This window comes from Lacerta agilis, chromosome 6 (genome assembly GCF_009819535.1).
Source record: "Lacerta agilis isolate rLacAgi1 chromosome 6, rLacAgi1.pri, whole genome shotgun sequence".
Lineage (NCBI taxonomy): Eukaryota > Metazoa > Chordata > Lepidosauria > Squamata > Lacertidae > Lacerta > Lacerta agilis.
Window position 1 is genome coordinate 69,975,474 of NC_046317.1, and position 18,811 is coordinate 69,994,284.

Here is an 18,811-nt window from a genome sequence, read left to right on the forward strand (position 1 = left end):
ATCATTTCAATAGGGTTGGCTGCCCACAATGAAACAGCAACCAGCCATTTCATATTATCCAATTTACACATGGTTCTACAGCTTCAAAATATAATTGTTGACCTGAGACAGCAAGGCAGAATTGTCCAGTATATGTTTCCAAGAATTGCTTCTTAGGATTTCACAGAAACATCTGCAGAATGAAACTTCCCCCCGTCCCCCTTAATATACCAACATCAACCCTCTCTGTGTGCTTGCCAACTTCTACCTGAATTCTGTCCTTTTGAAAGGGGGAAAAAACAACAACCGCCAGTTACTATATTTGGAGACGGCTATAGCATACTCCTCTTGCCTTTTACAAATTTAGAAAAGCCAAGTGTTCTGTTTGAGGCATAACCATCAATTTACCATGTACCAATCTGGAATCGGATTGTTTGGAGAGCTGTCAGATCTCACGTACATTGCGACAATTCTATATTTTACCAATCTCCTTTGTTCTGAGTTATGAATACTCCACATCGTCTCTCGACTCTCACAGTCAGATAGGTCTACATCACATCCCTTGTTTTGAGAATTTTGATTGGCAAGGTTAACCTGTAAAGCTGACTATGCTGCAAACTCATAATGAGTTCACATGTTATATTTCCCCTAATAATTCAGTCCATTAGATGATGTGAAACTGCTGTCACCCATTCTTACAGGCTCAGTTATAGCAGACTAGTGCCCCTTGCCAAAACAGGCAGTTGCATCTCTGATGAGCCTGCCAGACTGACCATTATCGCCTATTCTCTTACAGAACTTGCCCACAGAAAGTGACTATATAGAAGGTGCAGACAACCTCCAAGCTGAGCGTACTGCAAAACAACCAGCAGATATATAAGAAGCCCGCCCCTCCATGACATCCTGCTTTTAAAGAGACACTGTACACAAACAAGTACTTAAGGTAAAACTCAATTAATTTCATTACAAACCAAAGACCAATAATTGTTTGAAGCATGAAGATAATTTTAGGGTGTCTTTGATTTAGATGGCTAGGAGGTGCAATTTAACAGAACTGCTTCACCAACGCTGCAGCCGCTATGAACCAACCCATGCACAACATTGGAAATGGAGTAGCACTGTGTAGCAACCAAGGCAGCAAATTCACCAACAGCCTCTTGGTTCCATGGCCTGCTTCTAAGACAATGGGAGCAGACAGAAAATTACAGCTTCATTGCAGTGGCCTTTTCATTTGAAAAACTGATCACAAAGGCTCACTGTGCTGAAAGCACTTAACGTGGGTCTACCGAAGCTTTCCTCTTTTGCCAAATGGCTGATATAGAAAACTAAAAACATAAAGTGAGGATTTGTGGGGGATGCAAAGAGAAAGAGGAGTTTCAAGGCGACTGATTATTCCAGTAATCCCCCTTCCCCATTCGTATCAAGGAGAAACAAAAACACACATCCAAAATGGCAGAGTGAAGCAGTCAGAAAGGATTAGAAATCAGAGTCTTCCAGCTTGCCTCGTGGCTTGCCAATTTGTACAGTAGGTTGTTTAAAAAGTGAGAGACGTTCCTGGAGAAAGCAGATGGTAGCAGATCCCTCCTCCTTCCAATGGCACTGAGATCTGACCTGGTCTCTTGCTCCAGGGTGAAGAGCTTTGCTTTCCTCACCCCATTGCTCCCTTTAAGTACGAGGGGAACCAGTGTCCTTCAGACATCAGGGCTTTTGGAATTCAGCAAGCTCCCCACCTTTCATGGGCTAAAATGAACTCAAGTATTCCAGTGCAACCTCGTATACAAATTTATATTGTTCCTAAAAGAGAAGGAAAGGAGAACCTGATGAGAAAAAAGAGTGATTACGAGCCTCATCCTCCTGTTCTACTTGAGCACGTGAGTTTAGGATTGTCTCCAGTATGAGTCCTATTCAAAGTATGCCCATTGAAATTAATGGACAATGTGTCTACTCTGAGCAGGGATGTAAGGAGATGGCTATTTCCACTGCTTTTTACTTAAAAATATGTTTAGAGGTAATCTCATTTTTCTACTCGTATTGAAATACTGCTCCTCAATGAAGCCAAACTTAGATTCACAAAATGTTTAGGGGTATGTCCCCCCCCCCGAAAAAAAGCACTGGTTATTTCCATCCAGTCCTGGGTTTATTGTGATAAGATTGTATCCATTTCAGGGGTGCCAACTATAGGGGGCTCTGAGTGCCTGAACACCCACAAAAAATGTGGGTGCTCAGCACCCACACACCAGGGCCTGCATGCAACTTCTGAGGTCTCGCAAGACCTCAGAAAGCATCTCTGAGGTCTCATGAGGTCATCTGGTACCACCAGAAATCGGGTCCTGAGGCTGGGAGTGCGTGCATGATGTCATGACATCACACCGCACGTGACGTCATGATGTCAGCACGCTGGGCACCCATAATCCGGGGCCCAAGTTGGCTCCCCTGATCCATCTCATTACAGTTTGACTTCAGCCAAAACCTATGTTATTCATCTCCTTATTCCCTATGGTTGAAACAAACAATGACATGATTAATTTCAGTAGAGGTTAAACATCAAAAACAATGCAGTAAATAACATAATTATTTCCATAATGTTTGCAAACTAGTGGGGGCACTAGTTCCAATGGGCTATGCATGTTGATGGGTAACTCTAAAAGGGATTTAAATTATGGCACAAATATTTATGGCTTGCAACTCATTGGGAGGAGTTATGTGTTCACATGTAGGAAACATAAAGCTTTAAAAGTTCCTTGCTAGCTGTCTGATGTCTATTTAAACTGATGGAGACAGTCACAACCAAGTGAAGCTGGGTGGCAGTGGGGGTGATAACATTTGTTCATTTTCAGGGATTTTTTTTTTTAATCTTTCAATATCCAGAATGAAATGTGGCCAACATAATGCATACCCAGCACTATTCATTTCTAATATTTGTGTCACTTTGTTACTTGAACTTTAACTTGTATTCCTCCAAAGGCCAACATAAGAGGCCTTTGAGATCCCTTCTCAATGTTCCACAGACAGAAATGGTATGTTACGCATTAACACTAGAGGGCCTTCTGTGTGGTGGCACCCCAGTTTAAGTTGGTGCCTAGTGCCTCAACAATGAAGGGTGAGGTGGAAGTGAATCAAATTAAGTGGCAATCGCCCCAAAAGCACAAAGCTCCCGACCATGAAGCGTAGGGCCAAATTCAACTACTAGCATAATGGGACCTACTCTGGTTCTCCCCAAATCTGCTAAGAAGGGTCAGGAGAACTCAGTGCGCAGGGAGCGGAAGGGGAGCTCATTTCATCTTGCAAACAGGAAGGCTTGTGCTGGCTGATGGAACGACTCTCCTTAGCCTGATGTTGAATTCTACCCACAGAATTTAATTTAAAACTGGCCTGTAGTGTAAGCACCTCACTAGAGATGCATTCCTACACCCTAACCCAGCCTACAGTACTTACCAGTGTCTCCACCATGTTGGATTTGTTGTTCCGTAGGGTTTTCACTATGTGAAAAACATCAATGATGTTCTGCTGCTGGATCATTTCACACACACTGCAGATTGCGCAGAAGGTGCCACTGCGGCCACCCCCATTCCTAGGTGCATAAGGAAAGACATGGGGAAAGTAGGGTAATTTGTATTAGCTGAGGACTTCGAGGAGTGGCTTATTTGTCTCTCTCTCTCCCCCCCACTCCCCCTCCCACCATGCAAATTTGCAAAGCTGTGCATGGAAGTAGCAGACACCAACTATGGGATCCACTTCCCTCCTCCATGCACTGATAGGGATACACAAATATTCCAAAGGTTGGAGCAGGCTCTATTCTATGATAGAATGGAATATTTTTTTAAAGATCAGGAGTGTTGGTTATGAAGGATCTTGCCTCAGCAGCCCAACACTTAAGCAGATCAGGGCCATTAAAAAAACAACAACCCAACATTCCTGTCTAGCATTTCATCAGCATGGATGCATACCAGATCTAGCTGCTCTTTAGATTTCCAACAATGCCCTGGAGCACTGCTTGCTTGGGGTTACTTTGTGAAATTTAAGTGGTGACTAGATCTTGCTGCTCTCTCCGTATAAGCCCCGCAGGATCTACCAACGGACAAAGGAGCCCTCCATAGGACGCTGATCAGGGCCCCTTCAATTTGTAACAGCCCTGAGCTAGATGATGTTTTCTGGCCCTGCAATTCTATGCAATTCTGCTCAGCAGGCATTTGGATCAGCAGCACTACGGTATACACATGTCAAATGCAGGGTATGGTTTCCATCAAAGCATCGAACATGAAGGTTCATTTCATCAGTAGTGCTCCCTGCTTTTCTGATGTGTAACCAATGTTTAGCACATAAAACAAAGGTGAACTACTTACAGGCAATGGACCACAGTTCTCCCATCTCGCCCATCATACTGCTCCTGCCACTTCTCCAGCCTCCTGACCACCTTCAAGAGGGAGCGCTTGGAAGGAGGTATGTCTCTGTATGCTGGCCAACCAATGTACTGCAAATGCTGGACAATACGGTACCCATCCTGGGGCTAAAAGAAAAGAAATACATCTTGGTTGGACTGTGTGAAGGACTTCTATGAAACCTTTTATGTACTCTCAGAAGACCATGTGCTGGTCTTCTGAGAGTCCTCCTCTATATCCCATTGTAAGAAAGAGGCTTCTATTTCCCACTCCTACTGCCCACTGTAAAAGGAGACCAATGGAAGCAACTTCAGGCTGTTCTCACTTGCAGGGAATGTTCCCCAAAGAAGTTTATTCATGTTGGCACATCAACAAAATAAACAATGAGATCAGGAAGGTATTCAGTTATGCTAGATGAACTGATGCAAGACTTGCTCATTTTTACTTGCTTATTTTTTCCTGCTTGAGGAAATGAGGCTTGGGGTGCCATGTCAAGACAAGGCAATCAGACCTCTTGTAATCACTGTCTGGAGACACATGGAATGAGATGGATCTATACTAGGTGTGGGGAACCTGTGGTTCTGCATATGTTGGTTTCCAAGGTCACACCCACACCATACATGTAAAATACTCTTGTTACTTTAACAGTCATGGACCTCCACCCAGGAATTCCTGGAACTGTAGTTTGGTAAGGGTGCTGGGAATTATAGCTTTGTGAGGGATAAGATACAGTTTGCAGGATTCTTCGAGGGAAACCATGACTGCTAAGGTGGCATAAATGTGTTTGAAATGTATGGTGTGTATATCACTAAACTCCCATTATTCCTGGCAAACAGGGCTGGGGCTCATGGGAATTTGGAGTCCAGCAGTGCCTGAATTTCCACATGTTCCTCATCCACAGTTTAGAACAGAGGTTTTCAACCTTTTTTAGTCCACAGCTTGCATGACCAACTGCATTCTTTCTGTGGCACCCCTGTGGGGCTCAGAAACCCAGTTATGACACCCCTTGCCTGCAGATCTGGCAGCCTCTCACCCAGTGCTTTTTTCTGGGGGTATGCAGGGCAACACATTCCCCTATACATTTTGTGAATCTAAGTTTGGCCTCATTGAGGGGCAGTATTTCAATATGAGTAGGAAAATGAGAGTATCCCTAAACAAGAGGGGGAGTGGAGGGAAGTCAAGCAAAATTATGGTTTAATTTTTTTTAGGATGATTTTGTTATTTTTGGAAAATTAATAAATGTTATTTAAAAAGGAGGGTGGGAAGGAGGCCAGTGTTGTCCATGGCACTCCTGACCATCATTCAAGGCACCCCAGAGTGCCATACCACACTGGTTGAAAACCGCTGGTTTATAGCATGGAAGAGATGGCTGGTAGCTAACAGGATCAATAATTTCTTCTCCTGAATGTCATGAGCAAACATTTGCAGAAAGCTAGTTCTTGGAATTAGTATCTGATTTATACAGCAGCTGACAAAAAAGGTATGTCTTTTTTTTCTCCCTGAGGCCCACTATGACCACCTTTTTAACAGACAAGCAATCAATAGAGAGTTGGTACTTAATTGTGTGGGACAAATTACTCTGGCGGATGGTGAACATCAATGTAATCTTTGCCATTGGCAGTACAAGATGTCATGAGACTTTTCAGAGAATCATACTTTGTAAGGACTCTGTTTCCCTTTCATCTTCAGGCTCAAGGATATGGATAGGTAACAGGTTAAAGGGATCAGGCATTTGCCAGGAATGGGTCACATCGAGAGACAAAAGTGTAGGGACATGCTAGTAATATGTGGGGGAGGTATGCAAGTTCCTGCTGTTGGGAAATGGCAAAAAAGTTTTACCTCAAATGACCCTTCTGTACTAATAAATGTCTGGGTGTTAAAAAGCAACATTCAATTCTTTGAAAATTCTTTCCCTAACCATCCTTATGGCAGATCCTGGATCCATCCAGCGATGGTAATGGAAATTAACTTGGGGGGGGGGACAAAAGGGCCAAGTATATTTCTAGGTGGATAAGTTGTGTCTTACATGGTAAGATCTCGGGGGGGGGGCAGGTTTCTTAATGACAGGAGTCCAGCAATTGGGGGAAGTGGGGGGCACGAACTCCTCCTTTGGAGAGGCACTTGCCTCCCACTAGCACTGCCCATCCTGCCTTCCTGCTCACTTCCTTGCTGCAGAATCTGCTCAGCATAGCTCCTCCAAGATCAAGGGCAATCTGGGGGATTCAAGGACAACTGGAAGGAGGTGTAGTATCCAGGGAAACAGAACTGGAAGCAGAAGGAGATATGTTGCAGTTATCATGTGAATAGTGTTTTGTCTTTCCACAGCTTGAGTTATCTTTAAGAGAAGTAGAAGTTGAAGTTTGGTGTGGGGAGTAGGGAGTGGAGAGAACTTTGCAGCCGGACCTCTGTATACTTAAAGCTTACTGATCTGATGGAGTTGCGCTGGAGACCAACCCCAGACTAAATGCCAGTGTTAAAACCAGGGATTGTATCGTTTTACCCTTGCCATGTTGCAGATCCGGAATATCCTATTGATAATGTCCTCATCAATATCTGCAGAAACGAATTCCACTTGGATTGGCCCATAACAACAGGATGTCTTCTCTGGCCAGTACTGCATGCAGAGCTGGTCAAAGAGAAAAGGGAAGCACATCACAAACCAAAATCAGAATGGAGAAAAATGCATACCAGCTTTTACACTAAAACCCATTACATTCAATGAGAAGATAGCCAGTTATAATAGTGAAACCTTTAACATGATTTGCCATCTACATATAACATAATGAACATAAAATATGAGGGGAGCCTGTATTCATCCTCCTGACCCAACATCAAATTGGCAATCATCAATGTCAGAATTGACCAAACTAATAATTTCTTAGAGGATGTTGCATGCACGGGAATTTGAAAACCCATCAAGAGAATATGCTTGATAACATTTCTCCTCTCCATGCTGTTCAGAACCCAGAACTTCTTAAGGCAAAGGCATCCAGCAAACTGATTCATGCCTTGTAGCTTACTCTTGCTGGATGAAGCCAGAAGTGGTTTTGTTCAGATAAAGCTTTCAACAGTGTCTCACACGTAAGGCAAAGACAATTTTTTCCTTCCCTATTTTTGTGGGACCATTTGTCCTCCATGAACATGGGGTGAGGGAGCATATCAGTGCCTTTTTGTATGTGTGTGTGTGTGGGGGGGAGTGATTCTAAGAACTTTTCAGAAGGAGTGCACTTAGCATTAAACATGAGATGACCAAGGTTTTTTCCCTTTCCTTTCTTTCCGTCTAGACAAGAAAGGGGTCTAAATGGTGCTTCAAGCAGCAGCTAGATTCTCCTCTGAAGCCTGATGATTGATTTTGGGATTGAGACTGCATCCAGAGTGGTCCCTACATTCCTCAGAGTGGCCAAAGTTTCAATAGGGAGCATCAGCTGAATCAATATGAAAATTCCCTAGAGCCCCTTCAGACTCCATTAGCCTCTTGGGGTACATCACTTCAACAGGACCCTTCAAGACAGAGCAAACCAAATCAAGTGTGTGCCTGGCTACATGTTGTAGGCCAATAGCATGTTGTGAGGAGACAGCCTCATGACTGCCATGGTAGAAATCAAAGGTGGAATCCAACATAGCACTAAGGCAAATGTTCCATCAGCACAAGGATTTCTGCTATCTCCTCCCCCTGCACATCCTTTTAATCAGTTCTAGGGGTCCCCCTTCAACCCTCCAGATCAGATTTGGAGATGGTGCAGGGCCTGTTGATGAGGGGGGGACTGTTTCATTGCACAAGCAGAAATCCTTGTGCTGATGTGACACATTAGTACTGCCTGAAGTCTTGAGCCAACCCCAGATATGGCAGTCTCAACATGTGAGAATCTCTCCACTCACTGCAACAAAGATCAGCATAATTGTCCAAAGAAATCTGGGAGGAGCCCACAACTGCCAAGGCTTATCTCTGATCTTAAGATCACATGAGAAGCAACTAATTTGAAGTAAGTTTTCTAGAAATCAGTTTGGGTGTATATATTTAGTTATTGTTTTGATCAGAGTATTTAGCCTAGAAAAGACTGACAGAAGGTGCCTGGTCTGTATGAACTCACCCCCCCCCCAAAAAAAAACTACCTACTTGTGCAGCATCCATTTCATTCAGCATCACAATAGAGGAGCAGTTGTAATCAAACACCAGCCTCCAAAAATCTGCTACTGTGTTGGGTAAAGGATGCTGGGTAACTATAAAGGCAGCAGGTTGCTTGTGGCTCTGACAAAAGAGTTGGCGGGGAGGGAGAGAAAGAGAAAGAAAAGGAAGGGATTAATGTTAGTGGGGAAAATCAATCACCATTGATTTCAGAAGAATATTAAACCCAGGAGGCTGTGGGCAGGCAAACGAAGCCATGTAACCAGATTATACAAATCGCACCTCGCACTCCTTGTTATCGCTGCACATTGAATGAATGAAGCCTTTGTAATGGGATCCCAATGAAGACATTTCATTAGAGAAGTGCCATAAGAACAAGGATTATCTCTTATGAATTATTTATGTGTCAAGACTCAGCAAAATAATGATGATAATTTGAGGAAATGACTGAAGGGGACAGCTGGGAAAAGGACTTCCCTTTTCCTAAAGACACTGAAAGCAGAGTGGCAGGGATATGAAGATCTAAGCAGGCTTGCAGAAAGGGCATGTGCTACAGCTGCCCACCCACCCACCACAACAGGAGTTGTTTACTTCTTTTCATTTAACAATTCAGCCCTGTGTTGTAACAAAGGCTACTCTTTCAATTCCACACAGTCCCAAAACCAGTTTGCGATGCAGTTCGTGAAGGCTGTTTTATGAAGAAAAGAAAAAGAAACAGGTCCAGTGCAAATTTCTCCTAATATATGCATTTGTATGCAATAACATGCACATCTTTGCATTTTCCCCTTCAACAATGCATGCTTATATGCTGTGTTCACTAATATATGTCATTTTATGCATTTTGCCCTAGTAAAATGCAAATTTCACACATTACCTGGCTTGGAGAACAGCTTTGCAAAATTCAGAGAAGTGTAAATTGCAAAGAATGGCTGTTTTTCAGTTCATGTATTGCTTTGGAAAGGGGAAATTCAGTAAGTTTGCCTATAATTGTGAACCGATTAAATTCCCCCTCCATCCTATTTGCACATTTGCTTAAGGTTTGACATTTTTTCTTCACAATTTTGAGTAATTAATTTTATTTCTTTTTTTAACAAAAACAAAAACAAAACAAAAACCCACTGCTTTGTATTCTGAAGATTATGGACATATCATAAGTACCTTTAATAGCTATGTAGAAGGAGTTTGGGTGTGTGCAATTTGCCTCCTGCCTGCAACACTACACATGACAAACTGCACCTGACAATATTCCTTCTTCTACAGAACTGTGAAGAGCTACCCATTATTAGTTCTGATTAGCCTACCCACCATGCCCAGAGCCTGCAATTGACAATGCCTTTGCCATCACGTGGATTTACAAAATTCCTGTGCTTCATCTGTGCTTTAGAGTATAAGAAAATGCTGGCATGAAAAGAGATTACATATGTAAAGCATTATTGTATTTTGACTGTGGCTTACGGTTTAAGTGAGTAAACAATCCCTTCTAAACATCTGTGGAGTGCATGTGGATTAGCATAAGGGATCAGTCTAAAAAGCAGGCATTTAACTCCTTGAAACAATTGGCCAGTGTAATAGGGGGATACAGGACCTTCTGTTCCTACTCAAAAATAGAGATCACACCAACGTGGATCAGGACTAGTGCTGATGTAAAGCCAAACATTAAGAGATTGGGAATGGGCCACAAGACTACCTGCTTTCTTGATCTTTGCATTCTCCCCCTTTGTTTCCATTGCTTCCATTATACAATTTCCCATTAGCCATGGTTTGATATAATGCCTGCACTATTAACCGTTGTTCATCCTAACTATGAGATGCCTCTAAAGCAGCATTTGAAACCAATTTTGGTTCAAATGCAGGGTAGAAGCACATCTGGGAAACAATTAACCACTGTTAATGTTGGTGCAGACATAGATCTGAACCACAGTTAAGGACACCATGCCCTTATGTGTGTGTCTGTATTGCATTCCCTGCCCCTCAATTGCTGTCCAAAAAGGGTGGCCTATTTCTGCTTTACCTCCTCACAGGTCACTGCTGATTATTAGTCAATAAACACTTCTTTAAAATTCCAATCTGTAATAAGGGCAGGGGGTGAAAGATCAGAAGGGGTTTATAAGACATGAGGATGATCTCAGCTTCATAGTGGAATTGATCACTGTCCAATCTCTGTAAATGTGAAAAATACAGCAGTTTCATTGCTGGCAGCGGCACAACTCAGAGTTAGACACAGACGGGTTGTGCAGAAAACAGCTTCTGCTTAGTGAAGCAGTAAAGGCCTTTGCTCACTCGGCTGTTAGATAACGGATATGTACCCACTATCACAGTGCCTCTGAATCACTTTGACAAGACTACATACTGTGTCTGAACGTATCTTAAGCCCTTTTTTTGGTAAGAGATGCAAACATTTGATTGTACAGCAGAGGTTCTCACAACAGCGATAGCCTGAACTGAGCACATAATCGACAATAGAAAAGGAATAAGCAGACAGGTTTGCGGGACCAATATGTTTGTGGTTCATTTCCATTGACACTTGGTTTAGGGAATAAAAACAAACAAATCAATAAAAGTATCCTACTAAACATACCACTATAACTGGCAGAAGGTATTTAGCTAGAGCTGCCCATTTTCTATTTATCTATACCAGGCTTCCTCAACCTTGGCCCTCCAGATGTTTTTGGCCTACAACTCCCATGATCCCTAACTAGCAGGACCAGTGGTAAGGAATGATGGGAATTGTAGTCTCAAAACAGCTGGAGGGCCGAGGTTGAGGAAGCCTGATCTATGCAGAAGAAAACGTGACCTCAGATTGCTTACATCCATGAGTGCAGCGTTAATGTAGTTACTTGATTCCCCATCAACGGAGATAAGGAAGGGGAGGCACCGATCCAATGGGAGTACATCCATGCAGCGATTCTTGTCGTGGTTCCTTGGCAAGAGTCCAATGCTGCAGTCTTCTGGCCGTACTCGGGGCGTTACTATATTAAGGGTCTGTAGGCAAGGGAAGAAACAGGAGCTGATTAGTATTTAACATAAAAAGATGTGATTTTACACATAAAATACAAGTGTTCTCTTTGGCCAATCTATCTGACAGCAGCCAGACTGAACTCATATATCTTCTCAACATGCAAGGCTGGAACTCATACTGGTACATTGGGGTGGGGGAGGATAGAGTCACCTTCCTTCATAATTCAGGTTTGAAACTTTCCCAGTGCTTGCAGAGTTCTGAAAACTACAGGTTTAAATGAAAACAGAACACTTGCTTTGAGACTATTTCTAATATTTCTGACAATGTATCTGTTTAGTATTCTTTTCTGCAGGAACCCAATAAGGTACCTGAGCAGCCCAAGAACATGAAAAATATGACCAAGCGACAACACATAAAACATAATGGTGCAAGTCATCTCTGATATCACCTTAGTTGTGGCTATTTTGGATGTCTATGCTAATAGTATGACCGGATAATGTCCATACCATGCAAGATTCACTGAAGTTTCCAAGCTTGTAGGTGAAATCTGCCCAACTTGATTTAAGTTCAGTTTTAAATGTTCGTTTTTATTATTACATTGTACTCCAGCTACACTTCATATGTTATTGGATGTTTTCTTTTCTTTCAGTTTAAAGAGCTAAATCAAGGAATATTACTCAGTAGTATTCTGTATCATAGTGACATATTAATATAATGTTTGAACTTCTGTATTCTCTGTATTCTCAGTCAAATGCAAACCAGAAGGTACTGTGTATCTTTAGATTATATCAGCTTTTGCTAAAAATGGGTGCACTCGGAGCCTTTGTTCATGATTTTAAACTAGAAAAATCATAACGGTTCATGTAAGAAAGTATATTAGGGTTAGAATTCAAACAAGTTTTTCCTATGTAGCTATTAAACTGATTGAACCAACACCCTACTGAATAACACTCATTTATTATTTCACATAGATTCATGGTATTCCAAACATTAAAATCAGAACTCGAATAAAAGGACTTCAAACTGTCAACTCCATGTGTGATGCTCAAATCTGTGATCTCAGCAGGAATTGATGCATGTTACAGATAACTAGAGCCATCCCCCAAAAAATATTTAGGCCAGAATGCTCTCCTGCAGTGCTAAATCCTTTTGATGGAGTTCTCTCAGGCAACTGTCTGGCACAAAGTAGAACCTAAAATTCCTTGTAATGACACTCCTTTGCCCGGATGCACATGATGAGCTGCATCATGAGAAGGGCTAGACATTTGGCCTCTTAGTGATTCATCAATGTCTCTTTTCCACTAATCTTGATAAACCAACACTCAAGCATGCCCACAGCTCCAGATCATGCAGTTAGCTGTAAAAACAAGCAAACCTGCACCTTTTAATGTCACCCTGGTCTCCTCTCTCCATCCCTGCAGCCATTCAGTTAATGCACATAGGGTTTATTTAAGAGCCAGGAGCTGGAAACTAAATCTTTTTTATACAGATCAGCAAACTAAAGTCATGGTACCAACAAAGGCCTCTGGGTGTCATTCAGCTACATAGAGTGATCACAAATCAGAATCTACTCTAGTTTTATGTATGGCAGCCACTTTTTCAATGTGTACATTTCATATGTGACTACACAGGAGAATTCACAGTGAGATCTGGCCTGTTCATCATTTATATAAAGAAGTTGCCAGAGCCCAGATCTGTAGACTTGATCTAGCCCTTAACCAGGATCTGAGCTCCTGATATGCTCACTGTGAGGACAGGATGCTGGACTAGATGGGCCTTTGACCTGATCCAGCATCGCTCTGCTGATGCTCTTAATTTCAAGCACCCCCCACCAACAAGCCTCCAACCATTTACCTGGTGGCAACTTGTTGCACAGTCCAACTTCTTACCTCGTGGCAAATGCAATGAGAATATCTCACTGGAGTCCTCTCTGAGATAGATGCTTGTTTACCTTCTTGGTGCTTTGAATACTGATCTTGCAGTTTTCAAAGAGCCAAGAAGGTGTTTATTTATCAGAGAAGATGAGTGGGATGCTGTAGTAGCTTAAGGGGTGCATATTACATTTCCCTAAATCCAGATCTTCATAACTGCTTGCAAAATTCTACACAAATAATATACCGTATATACCTGTGTATAAGCCGACTTTTTCAGCCCATTTTTTGGGCTGAAAAAGCCGCCCTCGGCTTATACTCGGGTGAAGCGGGCAGCTGCAGAGGGACAAGCGGCAAGAAAGGGATCCTTTCTTGCTGCTTGTCTCCCCTGCCCTGCCGATCCCGCATCTGTGACTGCTCTCTGATCCCTCGTCCTGCGGGGAGGGAAAAGTGGGGAGAAAGCGTTCCTGGCCGCTTTTCTCTCCCCATGCCTTGCGCAGAGCACGCACAGCACCGAGGGATTGGAGAGCCGCTGCGCTGAGACTCTATGATACTGTGCCTGCTCTGCGCAACGCATCGGGGAGGGGAAAGTGGGGAGAAAGTGCTCCTCGATGTTTTTTTTCCTCTCCGATGCCTTGCACAGAGCAGTCACTGCTCTGTGCGAGGATCGCCTCTTCCTCCTCCTCCCGTCCCTTCTCCCCGAAGGGGAACAGAGGTAGCGACGGGGGCAGCGGGAGCAGGAGGAGGACGAGTATCGAGCAGGCGCGCGAGCCGGCTCAGTCCCAGAGAGCCTGTTGCTTTTGCCCCCATCCCATCCCAGCTCAGTCCGCCATAGAAACTGCCCACCCTGAAACTATCAACCCCTTATTCCTTCCCAGAATCTGCCCCCTTAATTCCTCCCTGAATATGCCCCTCCCCCTGAGCCCTCCCTGTAAAGAAACACTTTCTTTCCAAGCCTTCCCTCTTAACCCCTTCCCCCATCCCAGCTCTGCCCACCCTAGAAACTACCCACCCTAAAATTTTCCCAGAATATGCCCCCTTGCCCCTGATGCCCTCCCTAAATATGCCCCACCCACCCCTGAAACCTTCCCAGAATCTGCCCCCTTCCCCCTTAATCCATTCCAGAATCTCCCCCCTTAATTCCTGCCTAAATATGCCCCCTCCCCCTGAGCCCTCCCTGTAAAGAGACCCTTTCTTTCCAAGCCTTCCCTCTTAACCCCTGCCCATCCCAGCTCTGCCCTCCCTAGAAACTGCCCCCATCCCAGCTCTGCCCACCCTAGAAACTGCCCACCCTGAAACTTTCCCAGAATATGCCCCCTTGCCTCTCATGCCCTCCCTAAATATGCCCCACCCACCCTGAAACCTTCCCAGAATCTGCCCCCTTCCCCCTTAATCCAGTCCAGAATCTCCCCCCTTAATTCTTCCCTGAATATGCCCCCTCCCCCTGAGCCCTCCCTGTAAAGAGACCCTTTCTTTCCAACCCTTCCCTCTTAACCCCTGCCCATCCCAGCTCTGCCCACCCTAGAAACTGCCCACTCTGAAACTTTCCCAGAATATGCCCCCTTGCCCCTGATGCCCTTCCTAAATATGCCCCACGCACCCCTTAATGCATCCTAGAATCTGCCCCCTCCCCCCAAAACCTTCCCAAAATATTCCCCTTGCCCCCTGAAATGTACCCACAATATGCCCCCTTACCCCCTGAGCCCTCCCTGTAAGAGACCCTTTCTTTCCAAGCCTTTTATTGGTATTTATTTTTATTTTTGAAATTTACCAGTAGCTGCTGCATTTCCCACCCTCGGCTTATGCTTAAGTCAATAAGTTTTCCCAGTTTTTTGTGGTCAAATTAGGTGCCTCGGCTTATATTTGCGTTGGCTTATACTCACGTATATACGGTATGGAATGCACGTCTTGTGCACATTGGAGATGGTACTGAGGCAGGATTGTGAAACTTAAATAAGGGCAGCTTAATGTTGTTCAGCCAAACAACAAAATTGCTGATGTTTCCCACCAGACCCTGTTCAAAAGTGGGCAGCAGCAAACTGATGGAATCTATTGGTTAAAAGTGCACTTTTATTTTGTGTAAAGCAATGTTTTGGAAGAGATATATGACCTTTCGATTCTCTGCAAAGAAATAAACAGAAGAGCTGTAAACAAAATGTTAATGAGATTGGGGCATACTTCATAGGGAGAAAGTCCATCTTCTAGCTTCATAATGGCCATTTTCAGATGAAGCAAGGTGAGCTTTGTAACATAAACCAATTTACAAACAATTTGGTGAATGGAAGCAGAACATTTTGTTCACTGCTGTGAGAGAAATGGTTACATTTTTGTTTCACAGCCCCAGGCAAACATTAGCGAAAGCGTCCATTCAACCTAAATGTTTCCTTCGTGTAAGCACTAAATATCTGCAGCAGAAGTTGTGGCACCCGTTGATCATCTTTTCTTCGATTCATGGAACTGTAACTTTTCAGCAGTCTTGCAAGTGGAGAGAAATAATGCAAACTGATGCACAGACATCTGCTACACAAACAAAACTGCAAACAAAGAAGCTCACCTCAGTAGTTAATTTATGCCTGGCTTAAACACATACTGACAGGGAGCCCAGTCCCATAACATCAGGTGTGTGAGGACAGCCTGCGGTTATGTAGAAGAGTAAGAATGAGTATTCTGGTGTGAATTTCTTCTAATATACTCATATACCCTTAAAATCTTGGCATGTTATTTCTAGTTGTTTATGCACTTTTTGTATATGAAAAGAATTGTAAATGTAAATGAATTTTTGTAAATGAATTTTTGTAGACTTCTAAATGAATCTTGTAAATGAATTTTTGTAGACTTCACTTGCCTGGAAAACTGAACTGCAAAATTCAGAGAAGTACAAATTTCAAAGGATGACTTTCAAAATTCAAAGTGTGAATTTGGAAGGATGGCAGCATTTCATAAAGTGTGAACCAGATAGGTTTTCCTTCAAATGTGAATTGAATCAAATTTCTCCCCCACTCCCCATACATGAACATACTTGTTCATACTTACATATCCATGCAATGGGCCCCTCCCAATAGCCATTGTCTTTTCAGCCTGATCCCCTTTGGGTTTCCATTACTGAACCACATATTCTTACTATAAATGATGCTTCCACATTCCCAGAAGAGAGGGGAAATCTGTAATCTGAGTGTATGCCATTGTGAGCTATGCACACTCTCTTTTGTATCTAATACAAGGAAGGTGACAAATGTGGACATTTTGACAATATACATTCAAGGATCCTTGGCACCCTATTATAATTTGAAACATGCCAGTCATCACCTATTCCACGACTGACAAAATACAAGGTCTGCATTTTTATTTTACCTGGAATTCATCTTTAATCTGGCTGGAATTCGTCTGTGGATCCAGTCTGCTGATGTTGTAGTATATGGATCTGAATTCACAAACAGGGATGGCTGTGTTGCCACAGAGGCATGCTTCCAGAATGGCATCATGAACGAAGACATACTGTTCCTACGCAGTAAGAAATTGTACATTGATCATTGTCAGTCTCCTCAGGATCAATCTTACACATCTTACTTTAATAATGAAACACCCAACATTCCTTCTCAGAGTACTCAGGTCAACAAAACACTCCTACTGTCCAACTGGAGTGGGAAGTTACAGGTGGGTAGCTGTGCTGGTCTGCCATAGTCGAAACAAAATAGAAAATTCTTTCCAGTAGCACCTTAGAGACCAACTGAGTTTGTTCTTGGTATGAGCTTTCGTGTGCATGCACACTTCTTCAGATAGAGTGGGAGTGGGAAGTGCTTGTATTTTATCACTGTGTGTGTGTGTGTGTGTGTGTTTTCCCCTCCTGGATCAAAGCAAACCCAATGCCAAGGCAAACACATGTCAAAACATGGGTAACAGATGCATTTTAAAAAGCATTTGGACAGGTGGAATGATAGGCAAAGTTTTGCCTGGATCTTAATCCATCTCCAGCATTAAAACTGATTCCAGTTAATTTTTTCTATAGCACCATTCATGCATATGGCAATTTACATTCTACAACACGTAACTACACTTCCTGGTGTACATGCTTAAGCAAAGGTGTACAAGTGGACATAGACTTTTATTCTGCAACATATTCTACCTATGAAATATTTTACCTGGTTTCTAATTATCGATTGTTCTGAGAACATAACTGCTTTTTCTAAAATGGCCATTTCACTACTTATATCAGTGGAGACAAACCCAGGTTTGCCACCATATTTACGTTCAACAGGGGTGCTGACAGCAATCGCAGATCCTTGATCAGCATGTCTGCATTGTGATATGTTTGCAAAAACTTGTTTGTCAAAATAATCTCTTACATTTTGGGTATAAATATAAAATATGTGTATGGCTAAGAGGTGTGATGTGTGAAGTAGCCCAATACCTAAGACATCCTGTTCTAGTGAGTGGTGGGATGAACATAATGTATATGATCTAGTGATGATGATCATGTAAAATATCTTATTTTGAAGTTGCCTGGATTACAGATGCCGAATGCAAAACAAGGACTATGGCTACCTCAGATTTTCCCAGCTAAAAAGTAGATTTGAATTGAATGATTGCTGGGGAAATTTAAAGAGGCTGGACATAGGTCAGACTGTGTTTCAATTAATGGAAACTGGTGGGTTTAATAACAGCAGCTTCGTGAGATGGATTTGGAAGCTAATGATAGATGTTTAATGTTAGCTTGTGCGTTACAAATCACGCTGTGTGATTCCAGTGATGAAAGCAGACTTTGTTTTTCAATGATGCATGTGCATGTCATATTCAGGCACTAGATTATGAGACATTTCCTTGTATGTGTGCGTGAAATGCCTCTTCTCAAATAGTGCCAGCAGCCTGTGCTTTTTTTAGGTACATGTATTAAAAAAATAAATATAGATCATTGCCACCCTGGGCTCCTTCCAGAGGAAGGGCGCAGGATATAAATTTAATAAATTATATCTGCTGGCCCACTGATTAGGGGCGCTTTTCAAACCCTTCAACATAATTCCACAAATTGCACCAAGGGATTCATTGACCAGGCTTTGCAGGCATACTAGATATGCTCACATGTTTGCCTTTTCTTCCATTATATAGGCTACAGCCATCTGGTGGTGCAGAGCTGTTTCTTGGAAACAAGCTGACAGGCAAGAAAATGCATCCTTACACCTACCTCCGTCTGCACCAAGTTGACCCTCTGGGATCGCAGCTCCCGCACACAGTTAAATATGTCCACCACACCTTCGTTCTCTGCCATGTCAAGCATGATGTCAATGGCAATAAAGCACCCTGTCCTCCCAGCACCAGCACTGAAGGAGAGGTGGGGGGGGGGAGAAACAGGGACCAGATCAATGGACTGTGAAAAGGCAGAGCATTCAGTGGTGGAGGTGGGAATGAGTGTTGTAAATTCAGCTGTCTTCCTTCATTAGTCCTTCTTTGCCCTGAAGGTCTGGACAGCACTGCAGTGCCACTCCAGCTCTCTGGGGAAGGC

At 43.0% G+C, this 18,811-nt stretch overlaps 1 protein-coding gene across 12 annotated transcripts in view; it reads right to left on the reverse strand.

The window, feature by feature from the left end:
- Positions 1 to 920: 920 nt before the first annotated feature.
- The window catches only part of PTPRT (protein tyrosine phosphatase receptor type T), a 582,389-nt gene continuing 564,498 nt past the window's right edge, over positions 921 to 18,811 (reverse strand). For all 12 annotated transcript variants that reach the window (XM_033153370.1, XM_033153371.1, XM_033153372.1 and 9 more), the window contains 8 exons: positions 18,494 to 18,629; positions 16,666 to 16,815; positions 11,293 to 11,466; positions 8,476 to 8,607; positions 6,859 to 6,984; positions 4,323 to 4,486; positions 3,415 to 3,550; positions 921 to 1,773 (listed from right to left, as the gene is read on the reverse strand). In XM_033153370.1, coding sequence (XP_033009261.1) covers positions 1,720 to 1,773; positions 3,415 to 3,550; positions 4,323 to 4,486; positions 6,859 to 6,984; positions 8,476 to 8,607; positions 11,293 to 11,466; positions 16,666 to 16,815; positions 18,494 to 18,629 — 1,072 coding nt within the window. In that variant the 3' untranslated portion in view covers positions 921 to 1,719. The remainder of the gene's footprint in view (positions 1,774 to 3,414; positions 3,551 to 4,322; positions 4,487 to 6,858; positions 6,985 to 8,475; positions 8,608 to 11,292; positions 11,467 to 16,665; positions 16,816 to 18,493; positions 18,630 to 18,811) is intronic.